Here is a 15528-nt window from a genome sequence, read left to right as displayed (position 1 = left end):
GTTAGATTCATAAACCATTATTTCTATATTTTGTGGTGGTGTGAAATGAAAAATATAAAAATCAAAATCGTTTGTATTTTTTTCAAGAGTGTATTTATAATAAAAAAATACTGTGGGTTGTTTCAGTGATAAATGAAAAAATGTTTTTTATTTGTGGTAGGTTGTTTGTGAAATAAGCTTAAAATAATCATGATTTATTAAAAATTGCATTTATTCAAGAAACAAATCACAACAATAGGTGGGTAGTCAGGTGGCAGAAGGGACCATGTGTAATTTTTTTGGTTTTCTAATTTTCAACAGTTGAGGGTATTAGAAATAAACTTAGATATCTCCACCAAAAACGGAAAATTAGTTATTAATGCCAAAATAAACTATACATAAAAACCTACCACTTAAATAATAGCGTAATTAAAAACAGTCTCTAAATCTTGCTAAAACAGTTTTCAATTATAGTACTTGAAACCACAAAGTTAGCATTCTCCGTTGAGTTGGTGAAGCATAATTAGAAATCTCGCAATTATTTTTTAAATTTTTAAGCAAATATCTCAGTAATGCTTTCAATGGAGATTTCTAACTTTGCTTCTAGTACCCACAGTTTTAACAAATATTTCAGTAAATGCTCATATTTAAAAAAAACAGCATTGTTTAAAATGGTAATTAATTGAAAGGTAACGCTAAAATATTTTACTTTGTGGATTAACCTTATGATGGAGCCTTATAATTGAGTCTTATTTTAGCTATCCTGAACATTTTTGTAAATAACAGATGATCCCTTCTGCTATCTGACTACCGATGTATATATAGAAAGCATAAAAACTATATTTAAATAATTTGTATGTAAAAAGTATAACCACTTTCTGTAATAAAGTTACAATTCACTTCTGTGAATATAATATCTTAAAATAAATACTAATCAATAGATAAATGTACAGATATTGTATGTCTACCTTTGGAAAATACTAGAGATATTCATCATCATCATCATTCCATGTCCGCTCCCTAGATGGAGCATATGGTGTCCACGAAGATCCTCCAGGAATCTCTGTCGACTGCCAGCTCCTGTATGTCCTCCCAAGTCAGACTCGTGTCCCGTAGTTTTGACATGAACTGCCGACGAACAGTCAGCAGTGGACGTCCAGGACGTCAAGAACCTGATGCCTTGTAAAGTAGGCAATCATGGTTAAGGCTCTCAGGAGGCATCTGCAGTACATGGCCAAGCCAACTGTATCGCCTCTGCTTAGTGACAAATGTCACCGGAGTTTTCTGCGTCCGTTCTCTTATTACTTCATTCCACACAAAGTCAAACCACCGCACACCCAAGATTCTTCTGACACCTATTCACAAAACTCAATATTTTGCTGTTTTGGGCCCTGGTGAAGTGCCACGATTCGCATCCATAGAGGAGAATAGGTGTTATGCAGGCATTATATAGGCAGCATTTGGTTTTCACTGAATAAATATCCGATCTCCAGACAGCCTTCATGCTGTTAAATGTGGTGCCTGCTACTCCTAGCCGCACTCCTAGTCCTTTTTGAAAGCTGCCATTTTCCGTAACATACTCCCAGGTATTTGAAACTCTCGACCCTTTCGATTATTTGGTTTGACAGATTCAGGGGATTTTGGGCATCGAGGCATGAAGTGCATGGACATGAACAGTACATGGGTTTTTGCAATATTGATAGAGAGATATTACGTAGAGAAAATTAAACATCAGCTGGATAGACAACATCTGTACACAAACCAACTGCTATAATATTAACAATAGGAAAATAAATAACTGGGGAATGATTCAACAGTTCTTAAAGCACATTGTTTGCAGTTTTGTTCTATTCTGAAAGTCAGTAATAATTTTCTCCATTAACCTAAAACAAAATAAAAAACATGTTATCAATTGTTTTTTAGGGTCAGTTTAATTATGAGAGTAAATTTTGGTTATTAAATACTTAAATATTTGAAGTCTTACGTCTTGTCTTCGCTTGTTTTAATCTCTGGAATGCAATCCAACGCTTCATCGAAATAATTCCTGTAAAAGAATATTAATAAATTAATACGACCCAACCTAACTTACTGGTGTATTTATATAAGACACGTTATTGCTATACTAGTTATTCCAGTTATAGCAAATATTGCATCGTCCTCAACAATTTGAAAAAAAAGAGATAGCAAATCACAATACACACTCAAACATTAATGTGAGAAAGAAATATGCATATTTTATTAGTTCATATGTATTTATTATGTACTACATATATATTGTAATGAAAAGTGTACTCAAAAAAGAACTAATAATTTAAATATCAAATAAATTGGATTGTATTTAGGAATAAAATATGTGACACTAAAAAACAAATGTACAATCAATATAACAAGTAAGTTCTTATTATTTTCAAACTGTTTTCATAGCAGAAATTAACGCTGAAACAACGTAAGTAGTCATATTAATAAACAATCTCAAAAATGATGGTGGCTGGAGATACCCACATTAGTTTTTTAATATCACATAATATCAGTACTCTTTTTCACAGTTGCGGTATTTTCACAAGTCAGGAATAACGTTTAAAATATAATATATATTTAGAGGGAATTTTTATTAAAAACTAATTTTCATTTATAATTTTTGGGTTTAAAAAAGAGCACATACAAAACGGCTCGAGTTGGCACACGTCATTTTGACATTTGACGCATTATGACCGTTGACTGCGCTTTCAATAAAAATTGCATACAAGTTTGGCACCAAAACGTCATACTTGCCGTTTGTCCCATAGGGCTTGTTTTCGGGTAATTCAAAATATGCATATTTTAAACCTTTGTAGAAAATTTATCCGACGTTTCACAACAAAAAGAAAAAAATATTCAAAATATTATCGTAATTTTTTGCTTTATTTAATTAATTATTATATTTATTTAAAAATAAAGAAAACATGAAAGGACCCTATTAAAGCATTTTCTAATGACATGTGATGGAAATATCTTTGTAGCGTATCACAATGAAAGTTCGTTAGAAAATGAAGGCAAAGAAGGAATTGAAACCCACCTATAATGCCATAAACTGTTTAAATATGTAATCAACCATGACTCGAGTTTTTTTTGTGCCTCGGAAAAATGTGTAAATAATTCTATTCGATGAGTGTCAGATGTAAAGAAATAAGATACCGAAATAATGAAAAAAAAGACAGTCTGCTGCTGGGATTTGGTAGGCAAATTTAATCTCGTAACATATTTAATTACTTTGTTCTTTGTGTTAGTAGAGACGTAGTGACATCCTTTAGTACGGTGATGTCTATTCTGGCTTGAAGTGCGCCGTTTTGTGAAAAGGCCTCGCGACAGCATGACATAAGGCGGGATATCTCCTCCCCCACGGTTTCTATAATCTGGGACAGGACAGCCCGCACCAAGCTTGGAGATATACTGTGAACCTGTAAAATTAAAATTAAATTATTAATATTTGAATCACTAACTTAACTATATTAAACAATTTAACTGTACCAACAATATTTTGAGAAGGGTCAGTAACATGGGGTACACTTTAACAGTTTCTTTTATTTTTCTTCATTGCAACACTGTTTTTTCTACAGCCAATGAGAATTCAATATCTGCCATCTTAATAATAATACAGTTAGTAATGATACAGAGCTAATTTGATAACAATATTCATGATTTTTGTAATAATTACAGAATATTTTTTTACTCTTCCATCTATTGGAAACATGCTTCCCAGATACACAAATTATTCTACGTGTTCAAGATATTTGATGTTTACATTTAATTTGCACTCGGTGACCTCTCTCCCCCTTTAAATACCATCACTATTGACTTACTTTCGTTCACCACCAATTCACTCTCCACGTATGTAGTACGATTTATCGAAGAATGGCTGCCTGACAGTTTGCTGATTTAATTAAATCCACAAATTGTTGATTAAGATTCCGTAAACCGACTTTCAATACCCTATTTGCTTAAGACAAGAGAAAAGCAGAAATATGTAATTACCTCAGCATGTACTGCAATCAGATTATTGATGCATTCCTTTGCATACGGTCGCACATCTGAAGGCTTGTATTTCATATCCCACTCGAATTTGCCAATATACATAGAGGGTTCTATAGTTCCAACGAGTGGGTCGCTCTTTTGCTCCAAATATGCTTCCATTATGGAGCGGTCCAGAGTTCTGAGCGATGCTTTCGCTGTTTCAGCTGGGATAATAGGCTTTGGATAGCCATTCCTAAAACATAAATCACGAGATGACATTGATAAATATATCACAGAAACATAATTGCAGGATGAGCGATTAAATTTGATTCATTGTACTCTGAGTTAGTCAGAAATCAGTTCTGTTATTTTATTGGATTTTTCGCTTACTACTTGTGAAAAATTGTTAGCCAATTAATCAAGTGCTTGCAAGTTCGGCTACCCTGAAAAATCGGCTTTGGCCGAACACTACATAGAAACAGGGCATAAGTTTTACTTCAAGCTGGTAATCTTAGGAACACCAGAGAGCCATCAAACTCAGTTAGTGAAGGAAGCGATTAAGATTTACAAATATCCCGACAATGCAAACTGAGATGAGACACGATTTAAATCATCCTGGTACCCAGTAATAAGGAAATCACATAAAAGTGCAGACTGTGAAAGGAAACAGACTTCAAATTAACAAGCTGCATACAGCAAGGACTGCAACAGGCTACAAATCCTATGTACGTAATGTTAGATATCGTCGACGGCAATCCATCATCGCCTAAACCATCTGGATATGCTATTCGGCGGTAAATATATTCAAACATTGCTAGTAAAAACAAAAAATTTAAATGTTAAAAAAACTAACTGTGCATAATCACATTATAAATTAAAACTTTTTTTATTGCAAATCATGATTCATTTGTCCCAACATTTAATCAACTGGTGGGGAAATTCATTCACCACGTCAATAAGGTTCAAATTGCTTTTGATACAGACCCTGTAGTTATGGATAATTTATATTATACTAGTGGACCTGACAGACATTGTTCTGCCCAAACGTTGGCTTGCCTGCTATTAGCTGGTTCAGCAAACGTTTTTCGAAATTCAAATTTTTGATAAACTATATACAAAGTGAAATTTGACATTGAGTGTTTCATCATGTGTTTCGTTTCATGGTATGTTTCATCATTGTGTTATAAGTCAATGTTCAAGAAAACAAAAATATTTATTTTTTCCTACAACCAGATTAATAAAGACACATGTTATTTATTTTAGCTTTTTTTGAGTTATTCATACATTCGTAAAGAGGGTTAGTTTTTTCATTTTATCTCCTCATCTGATTGGCTAAGAGTCCTCGTCATTATCGTGTGTTGAGTTGATTGTTTGTTACAGATCGCAGCGCCACCTACCGGGTCCAATTGCGAATCTAAATTATCCAGGTAGCCACTCAAACACACGGAAAATAACTCATCAAAATCGGTCCAGCCGTTTAGGAGGAGTTCAGTGACATACACAAGTACAGAAGAGTTATATATAAGTATAACGATAAGAATGATTTACTTTTCGAAGAAGTTCAGTATCCTTGGCAGGACACAGTGCGTAGTGTAGTGGCAGTTGGACAGGGTGATAAGCAAGCGGTGTTGCCACAGGGGGACAGAGCGCGTCTCCGAGGGCTCCGTGCCCCCCAGTCGGCCGCCGGAGGCCATCAGTTCGGGGGCACCCAGTACCACGGACAGGGGAGACTGGCCGCTATCCTGAGAAAGAAATCACTTTTTATAGGACTATTAAAACATGACTGTGTATGACGAACCTATGCCAGTGATGGGTAACCTATGGCAATAATAACCGTCACAATTACGAATTATTGTCTAATAAAACTAACCTGATCATCGTGACTGAAGGCCAGTGTCTCTAGGCATTTGGTGAACGCTTGGAGCATGTCCTGAATGTGTGTGCTTAGGTGTCGACAGGCAGTAGATGATAAGTCCAATAGTGGCTTTTCTCTGGGACAAGATATCAATACTGACTCCTTGATGACATTCATCACATCGTATATCGTCTTCTCCAGTAGACCAGGCTAAAAATGAAATGGAGCAGAAACATTATTTGTATATATCTAAAAAAAAGATAAAATATAAATGAGCCGTTTATTTTGAAAGTGGACTTAGCCAAAATGGAAAAATTTTCTGTTTTTGAAAAAATCAATCGTCATGTTTAGATTTGATGTTCCTTTGTGGTTAGGTTCCAGTGCGCGAGATGTATATTTTAGTTTGTCTTTTTCGAAACAGAGGCTTTTCAGAAGTAGAGATTAACAAGTTCTCGATAAACAATGCTGATATTGATTGTCTGGATCCTTTAACTGATGAAGACATAGTAATAAAAGTAAGAAATGAGCATGACAGTGAAAACTAAAAAGAATTCAACCTTTAGGGAAATCGAACCTAGGACCTCGGGCATAATAGGCAAATACGAAAACCAGTAAACTGCGGAAAAAAGAAACTCACAAGTTCTGTGATACCGCCATGCTGCGGATCAAACTCCACTTTCCACGTCTCCTTTTTATGAAACGTCTTCACTTTATCCGTGGCCTGTTTAAGGAGCCCAACCATGCAGTGTAGCCTCAGATCGAATATGAGATTTCCCACAATATCCAGGGCGTCGGAGGGCAAGTCCAGGCGTATTAGGGCTCCATATGTCTCCCGAACATCACGAAGGCAGTGGGCTAGCCAGTTGCAGAGATTAGGCGCGGCCTGGCTGCCCCAACAAACCTTGTCCGCTGAGTTTGTTCGGTCCAGGGTTTGGGGAAGAAGAGCTGTTCGTAATGTGCGACTGAACAATTCTATGGTAGTAAGAATCATTCGCTGGAAGTAAAAAATAAAATTTTATTGGATAATTAATACATGTGTATTTTTTTTTTTTACAATAAACATAAGTGATAAAACAGAGTATTAAAAAAAAAAAAGCATAATTACATAGCAATGAAATACATATTAATAGTAAAAATAGTAAACAAAAAATCCCTCAAAGGCATGGCCTGTTCGTGGGTATACAAGAAAATGTTAATGAATTTTTGCTACTATAATAAATTATGGACAGTTATAATATTTTTGTGTAACATAAGAAAGAAAAAATAAAATAGTCTGTAAAAGATAATATAGTTTTTTTTTTTATAGTAATTAAAAAAGGAAATAAAAAATATTTTAAAAAAACACAAAAATATTCCTTATTATTAAAGGGCAACAAAATATATCATAGAAAAAAAAAGTTCATATCTTTAGTTTGAATCCAGGATAGTGCATGTTTTTTAAAAGAAGGAAAATTTTGAAAGTTTGTAATCATTGAAATATTATCAGCAAAAAAATAATTAAAATTTTTTGGGCCTATAAAATATACATGTCTCTGTGCGAGCCTCATTTTACAATGTGGTATTTCTAACACACGATTCCTTCTTTGAATTGATCTATTTTAATTACTTATATACATCTAATAGACATGATGAGGAAGTTCATTAAACACGTTATCAAATTACATTAATTATGTAATATATGAAAGCCTGTAATTGGATGTTTAATACATACATATACTTATTAAATTGGGTAATTATATAATTACACAATAAATCTTTGTTTCACAAGGCATTTTTTTAATACATTAAACGCCTAGAGGGCTTTTACAATATAAAGCTGCTTATTGAATACATAATAAAGTTTACAAACAATAATAGGTAGCAGTTATGCCTTCTATAGAAAGATTAAAAAGTAAAGTTACTAAAAATGTGTTTAAAAAGATAAAATAGAAGTAATTCAAAAGTACGCAATTCAGTTGTTACAAAGTTAAAAAGCGATAATTAATAACTGAATGAATAATACCGAAATAAGAATATTTAAAATTTTCTGCATTTCAGAATAAGAATATTACTATAATTATTTGTTTTAGGCACTGCGCCTATATCTCGTGTACTGCTTTTTGACTGTGTTCTTTCTTCTAAAAATCGTCTAAACGGTTTTGAACTGGCTGACCGAAATTAAATGGACAACTAGGCTTGGCAATTTATTTCAATCTGAAACCTTCCTGCCGGACAGGTAGTTTTTCTTGGGATGGTGGGATTTGGGACGAGAGCTTTTGGTTACGACGATGTAAATTTGTGTTGGGATTTGATCGATACATTTCGTGCAGAGGGCAGTCATGGCAATCATTTAGTATCTTACAAGTTTCTATCAAGTCCCCTCTCTTCCGTCGTTCTTCCAATGATATAAGTCCTAGTGCTTTTAATTTACCGTGGACGGGCATCCCTTCGAGTAAATACATAATAGATGCATAATATTATTTTATGTGGTGTTTATAGACTAGTAATACCTTGAATTTATCATGTTTGTCTAGGTGCCTGTCTCCCCTGAGCTCCCCGCAAAAGTAGCTCTGGCCAAGCTTCCACAGGTCTGGCATGTCCTGGGACAGCTGACGGCAGAGGGCACCGCACAGCAGCACACGGGGCGGCCATGTTTCCATCACACCGGCCTTATTAGACTTCTGAACTTTACCTGAAAACATCAGTAATTACAATACCATGAACAGTCCTTAAATAGATTGAATTTTTTTTTTTTTTAAAAAGAAATATTTGCGTTCTTATAATTTATCCAAATATTTAATTTTGAGGGCCAGTTTCAACGAGTTGTAAATAACTCACTATTAGAAATGGGAACCAAGTTGGGGTGGAGTGGGATTCGAACCACGGATCTTTGAGCCGTGAGTCCGAGATACTAGCCACGGGACCATAACCCGATTAATGCTTACCCTAAATCTGGCAGCAAAATCAGTACTTAATTTAACATTTGTATTTGAGGTTAAAAACTCTGTTTACAAATTTTCGGGTTCGATTCCCGGCGAGAACACAAATATTCAATGTGATTTTTCTCAAGCCTGGGTGTTTTATGATGTAATTCACCACTGTAATTGAGCCTCCTGGCCTGTTGTGGTGTAAAAATAAAATAAAATAAATAAATAAAAATTGTCTGAACTGCGGGATGCGGACCTGACTTGGAAGGCACACACAGTAGTTAGCCGCGCACAGCAGAGATTTTGTGGATAAAGTCATGGATTAAGTAAGTAATTACCTTGGTCCTCTTCCGAAGCCTCCAACTGAATGTGATAATCTCTGGACATTGTGATTTCTTTGGAAATAAAATCACACCTTGCGCTGATTCCATTCCACGCGGCATCACCGGTCCATTCTAAGTTCATCAAGGAACGAATCAAATACTTCTGATCTTCCACAGAAATCGGCATCTTCTGCACTCGAGAGTGAAGTAGAATGCGAAGATTTTCAATTCTGTTTTCTACTTCAGCAAGAACCCTCTTGAATATCTACAAAAAAAAAAAAACGTATTTAAAAAGGAGCAAATCCTTATAATTTCCCCATCACGTCGTCCTTATCCGCACCTGGGGTGCGCTTACAAATCCTATCTTTATCGGTAAGTATCAAGACAGTATAAATAACTTTTCTTCTATCTCCATACATAATAAATTAAAAAGTTCAAGAGCCAGAAAATTGTAGTGCCTATCTGTAATTTGTTTTTTGGTAGCAGAAGTACTGTTTTTTGTATTTGTCTTATATTTAAAAGTTAATTTTTTTGAATGACATAGTTATTTTTAGGATAGCTTGAATACTTTCAAAATTGTTGATAAGAAGATTTCTTTAAAATTACCATGATTGGTGACTGCGTAAGTTTTAGCGTTCCTGCTGAAATACAGTGTATTTGTATAAAAACAATAAAAATATTGAAATAATACTCACAGGTACTTCAGTTTTACCGAATAAGTTTTTAGCTCTGGCGTAGTCATTGATAACCAGATCATAATCTTCCTTTTCTATGTTCTTATCAATGTTTCCCGGTAATTGGAAAAGGAATTTATGTCTTGTGAGAATTGTCAGCGTCGCTCGTGTGGTGTCAGCGTTATCCTTGCGAGCTAATACCTCATCAAACAGTTTATTAGCCTCTACCATTGATTCTGAAAAATAGCATAAAAGTAATGTAAAATATAAAAAAATATGTGTCTTCAAATAGGTTACACCTAGTTGAATAGGACAATACATAATGCACTATAGCAACAAATCCTACATTGAATATGAAATAAAATATAAAAGGTTAAAAAATTGCAATTTATTTATTTATTTTATTTTATTTTATTTTTTCTTTCTGTTGACGCCCATGGGGCTTTTACATTATACATACTATATAATAAGAAAAAGTTACACATTAAACATAATTAACATTTTTTCAAATATATATTTTTTTTAAATATTTTTAAAATTTAAAAATAAAGTTACATAGTTAACATAATACACTATTAAGACATAATACATAGATTATATTATGTTTATAATATAAGGCATAGTAGTATTCAAATAAAACATAATTATTATTTTATTTTTTTTACACCGGTAAACTAAACTTTAAAGTGAAGTTATCCAAAATGTTGAAAACTGAAAAGGGTTTTATAAACTAAAAATTTAAAACATAACAATTACAAAATAAACAATTTATTTTTAACTTTGACTACATAAGTCGACTAAATTTTTCGTATTTAATATAAGATTTATTGCAATAGATTCAATTTACATCCAGTAAAACAAAAAATATGACATGTGTTTCGTATTTTTTGTTTTCATTTAATGTAGATTCATTATAATTTTTTTTTTATTATAATATTTTATGAGAATTCACATTCTTTTGGTTAGCAACTGAAAACTAACAACTTTTTTTACTCACTTATCATCAAGTTATATATATATTTCCTATTAGTGGTTTAAAGTAGATGAAGGGTTTATTTAAATAGTTACCTTTGATTGCATTTTCTAATTTCTTCAACGGCTCGTTCCCGCCTTCCCTTGCATCGATTTCAAATCTATCTTTCAATAGAATCAAAGCATCTAATTGGTCCATAACACTTCCAGTATTTGCTTTCAGAAAACTTAACTGACCTTCTTTTTGAACATCAACCTAAAATGAGAAAATTATATATTACTTACAGGGAAAACAAATGTTGGATTTTGTAATATGTATTATGAATTGAATGAAATTTCTAAATGTCCCACTAAATCTTTTCAAAATTCATTTGTCAATAGAACCTGCAATATGTGTAATCAGAAATTAAATTGTATTGATATTAATAACATATCTTTAAGTAAGTAAGTTATTATATTGTTTAAGTCCATTGTATAGTATTTTTGGCAGTTCTATGTTTTTTTTTGCTTATTTAATGTGGTAGTAGTAAATGCAATGTCATCGTCTTGTATGTTTACCAGTGCAGTTTTGTGTACATTTTTTACCATCTCAATTTTAGTCAAGTATTTTATGATAAACTGGTGTGTTTTTTGTACAGTTCAGTCGTAGGGGTCAAGTAGGGTAAATTATTTGCTGGTTTAATTATTTTATTTTGTTGTCTTTGTATCCTTGTTATGCCTGTCTTACTACCACTTAACTAAAAAAGAAGGTTGAAAGATTGTCATAGGAGACGAGAGCGATGGATGGTTAAAGGGTCTTCTGGAGGCGATTGGTGATGTCCACATACTACACTTGGGAGGGAATGTGAAAAAGGAAAGAAGAAGAAATCTAATAAGCATTATTTGAACCGGGTTGTGGTTCCGTGGCTAGTGTCGCGGATTCGTGGATAAAAGGACCAAAGTTCGAACTCCACTCTAACACAACTTGGTTCCCATTTTTCTAACGGTGAGTTCTTTACAACTCGTTGAAAGTGGCCCCCCAAAAATTGAAATATTTGGACATATCATAAAAATGGAAATATTTATTTCAAAAATACACAACATGTTTTATATATATATAAGACAATAAGTCTATTTGTTATCTAGTTTTTGGTGATGACAAATTAAACTATTTGTGTTGCTCTGTAAAACAAAGATTTATTTGCATTTTCATATTCAGAAATAAAACACTAATTACATTATCATAAAGTTATAAACATTACCTGTAAAACAAAGAAACGACATTTAAAGTGTATTTGTCGATCTTTCTTTAATAACCAAACTAAATTATTTTTCTAATATTTTCACCACTTAAATGACAGCCGCCATTACCGATCTTCTCTCGCTGGCGCCACCTATTGACTTAGCCAAGTCAACACACAATCACATTTGAAAAGCGCGCCATAATTCAAACATAAATTACATAACAGTGATATAATAATAGTGTATCATCGTATCTGATATCATTATTATAAATTACACACTATGTTAACAAACTATTTATGTGATTACCTTTCGTTTTAAAAAAAGGGTGCCTGCTTTAAGGTCCTCAAAAGCAGTGGAGTGATGATGTTCTAACAAAAACCAACCGGGGTGAAAATTTTCCGCAGAAAGATCACCAGAGCTGTAAAAAAAATATCAAAACTTTTTATATATAACAATAACCCAGAAAAACTCAATAAGTATGAGTCATATATAAGGCCACTTTAGAGAAATAGTTTAAAAATTGGAAAATTGTTTTCAGGCATTGTCTAGTGCGTGAAATAATTTAATCAGATGAATCTCTTCACAACGATAAAGGTTTCAGCTTTTTAAGTAAATCAACAGTGAAAGTACATCTCTCCATATACCGAAACCGTTTTAAAGACAGTGGGTCTTCCTATCGGTTTCATTCATACAAAAAAGCAATAATTTTTTGTCAATAAATTAGTTACTATTTTAAATTTTAAATTTCATATATCACAATTTTTATTGAATTTAACTCTACTACTTTCACTGTGTGTTTGTTTGAGGGGCTTTGTCAAATATTGTCATTCATTCTCATGACCACATTGCAAACACGAATGGTAGCAAAAACTGTATTTACTTATATGTATCACAATAGCCTATGTCCACTATAGTAATTTCATGAAGTTAATAATATCAGATTAGATTATTATGATCATTGTTTTTAAATTTCCAAACTGACACCCTTCATATAAGTTACCAAAAAGTAAGTCCCATAATCATGCATGTAGCACCGCTTATTTGAAGATTATTGACTACATCAATTTAATCAAGTCATAGTGAAAGGATTGTTAGTAGATAGGTACTATGTTTGACAATTTCAACAGCAACACTACTTCCGATTGACGGGAAAGGAGGGCACAAAATATTAGTATATACTAAAATCAACAGATAAAAGAAATGGAGAAATACGGGTATTCAAACATGGACAAAATGGTGAATGTTACACAGTGTGTAAAGTGGCCACATAAACCAGCTAATGACAAATCATCAGCCCTGTAATTGCCTAGACTTCCATATTTCCATCTCTAAAATGTTCTTCATCTCTGTTGTCATTTGTTGACAAAAACAAATAATCATTACTTACATGACTTTTTAATTGCTAAATTGCATTTGTTAAATCTTCAATAATTAAAGGTTAGTATTTTGTACATTTTTAACACAAGCAAATGTTACAAACTTCATTATTCAGTTTGTTTTAATATTATTAACGCCTAAAATAAAGTTTCAAAAACGTAAGTTGAGGGAAATATTGTGAGCCATTGGTAGGTGACGTCCCCTATTCTCCATACACTGAGTAAACTGATTTTTGGCGTTTGACATGACTCTTACCAGCATATCAGGCTGTATCTTGGAAATTTCTTACTGGATGTTGGTCTTCAAATTTTTTAGGGTCCTTGGACGGTTCACATAAACAAGGGATTTCAAAAAACCCCATAAAAAAAATAACAAGGGGACAAATCGGGAGAGCGGGCCGGCCACTCCAAATCGCCCCTAATTGAAATGAGGCGCTCTGGGAAGTGTTCCCTCAAAATCAGCCATCGATGCTCTTGCAGTGTGTGCCGTTGCGCCGTCTTTTTGGAACCAAGTGTCCAAGGTTCCAAGTGTAGGGACTAAATTAAAGCGATTCCAAAAGGCGCGCTGGGTTGCGATCACAGAACATCCGTCCGAATAGTAGGCCTCAACGGCAAACGCACGCTCCTCACTGTTCTAACGCATGATGGCGACTAAACTGTGTTGGGACAAAACTTTATAGTTCCGCCTCTCGAATGAGACCACTAGCGCTCCGCTACGACATCAACCGACTGAATGGCGCGCATTTTAAAAAAGGAAGTTATGCTGCCGCACCCTGTATATGTCTATATGAGTGTTGCCAGAAATTTTTAATAGTTTTATTGTTTTAATATGTTAGGAGATATTATATTATTACCAATCGGGGAAGAGCTCATTCAGGTGATCTTCTGGGAATTTATTTTCATCCCCTTCGGTAGAAAGCCCGAGGGGGTCAGGGGGGGCGTAGGATGCGGGAGAGAGAGGCCGACGGCCCCAAGACAAGGCTACGCCCCCCTCCTCTACCCACACGGCACTCTCTTTCATAGGGCCATATGACTCGTGATACCCTGAAAACAGATACTCACTCATAAAAGAACTTTATTATTTTTGTATAAAACCAACACAATAACAACAACAATACACACAAAGCAACAACAAATAACTAGTCAGATTACAGGCAGGGCCGGCGACAGGGGGCGTGACAGAGCGCAGAGGGGACAAACGCCCAAACGGCCAGGGCCCGAACCAAGAGAAAACTTTTTTTTAACTTAAAATTCCTACTTTAGTTTTATATAAGTTTAGTACCACTAAGTATTTTTGTCTTTTCTATACTTTTACAAATACTATTTCCATACTATTATTAAACACTAACTATGCGATTTTTCGTATATAAAATATGTTCATCGAGCCTAAATAATGAAATATTTAAAGTATGTTCAATTTGTGATGTAGAATTTGAAGCTAGTAAAACCATCAATATGTTTCTTTTTTAGGTGATACCGTGTGTGTTGGATTTGTTCTGACGTTTCGACTGCCATTGCAGGAGCCATCTTCAGGGTAAACTGTGTGTTTTGTAAATAAAATATGTGTTTATGCACTAGTAATTTGTACCGCGTCGCAGTTGCCAGTAGGCACATTTCTATTCATTTTTGCAGTGGGAACCATGTTGAGTTTAATTTAAGCCTGTCGTCTGTGTTTATGTTAGGGTGTCTGTATTTCAATTGCATTTTTTAACAAAAATAAAATATTTCTAGAATTTACCTTTAAATTGCACGGTGCACGTTCCCTCTCCACCAGATTTGGTGGTGACTATAATGTCTCCTCTTCCCTTTCCTGGCCCCGAGCGAGCAACTATTTTATTTTTACTCTTCCATTCTGCAGATAGGAGACAATCACACCCACAAATATTCAGGCCTGCAATAATACAACATGATAGCGAATACAATGATCGAGTTACACAGATAACAAATTAAACATTTCAATAACAAATATTTATGCCATACCAATTAAGTCATTCGCCTTTAGTCCTAAAAATTCCCCGCGAATTGTGACTCTGGTTCCCGGCGGTCCTTCTTTCGGGGACAATCCGGTTACAACAGGTGGTGGACCCATACTTTAAAAGAAAAAGTACTCTCTTTTCATCTGGTATAATATTTGATTTTTTTGGATAAGTATTATTTAATATACAATTATTATATCACTTTGTTACACCTGGTTACACCTTCAAACTTAACTAGACGTTTGATATCTGA

General features: G+C 34.0%; 1 protein-coding gene across 1 annotated transcript; it reads right to left on the bottom strand.

The window, feature by feature from the left end:
* Positions 1-193: 193 nt before the first annotated feature.
* Positions 194-15527, bottom strand: Sec5 (exocyst complex component secretory 5). Its single transcript, XM_088231199.1, has 15 exons — positions 15280-15527; positions 15038-15190; positions 14154-14343; positions 12230-12341; positions 10796-10955; positions 9749-9963; positions 9069-9318; positions 8314-8495; positions 6462-6818; positions 5840-6034; positions 5518-5711; positions 3991-4222; positions 3229-3416; positions 1964-2023; positions 194-1862 (listed from the first exon to the last, which is right to left on the bottom strand). The coding sequence occupies exons 1-15, from the start codon at positions 15386-15388 to the stop codon at positions 1790-1792; spliced, it is 2670 nt and encodes an 889-aa protein (XP_088087325.1). The 5' UTR covers positions 15389-15527; the 3' UTR covers positions 194-1789.
* Between the last annotated feature and the right edge of the window lies 1 nt (position 15528).

This window comes from Micrasema longulum, unplaced genomic scaffold (genome assembly GCF_059751315.1).
Source record: "Micrasema longulum isolate JH-2025_06_02 unplaced genomic scaffold, ASM5975131v1 h1tg000859l, whole genome shotgun sequence".
Lineage (NCBI taxonomy): Eukaryota > Metazoa > Arthropoda > Insecta > Trichoptera > Brachycentridae > Micrasema > Micrasema longulum.
Note: the sequence above shows the minus strand (reverse complement) of the source record. Positions and strands in the feature narration are given on the sequence as shown.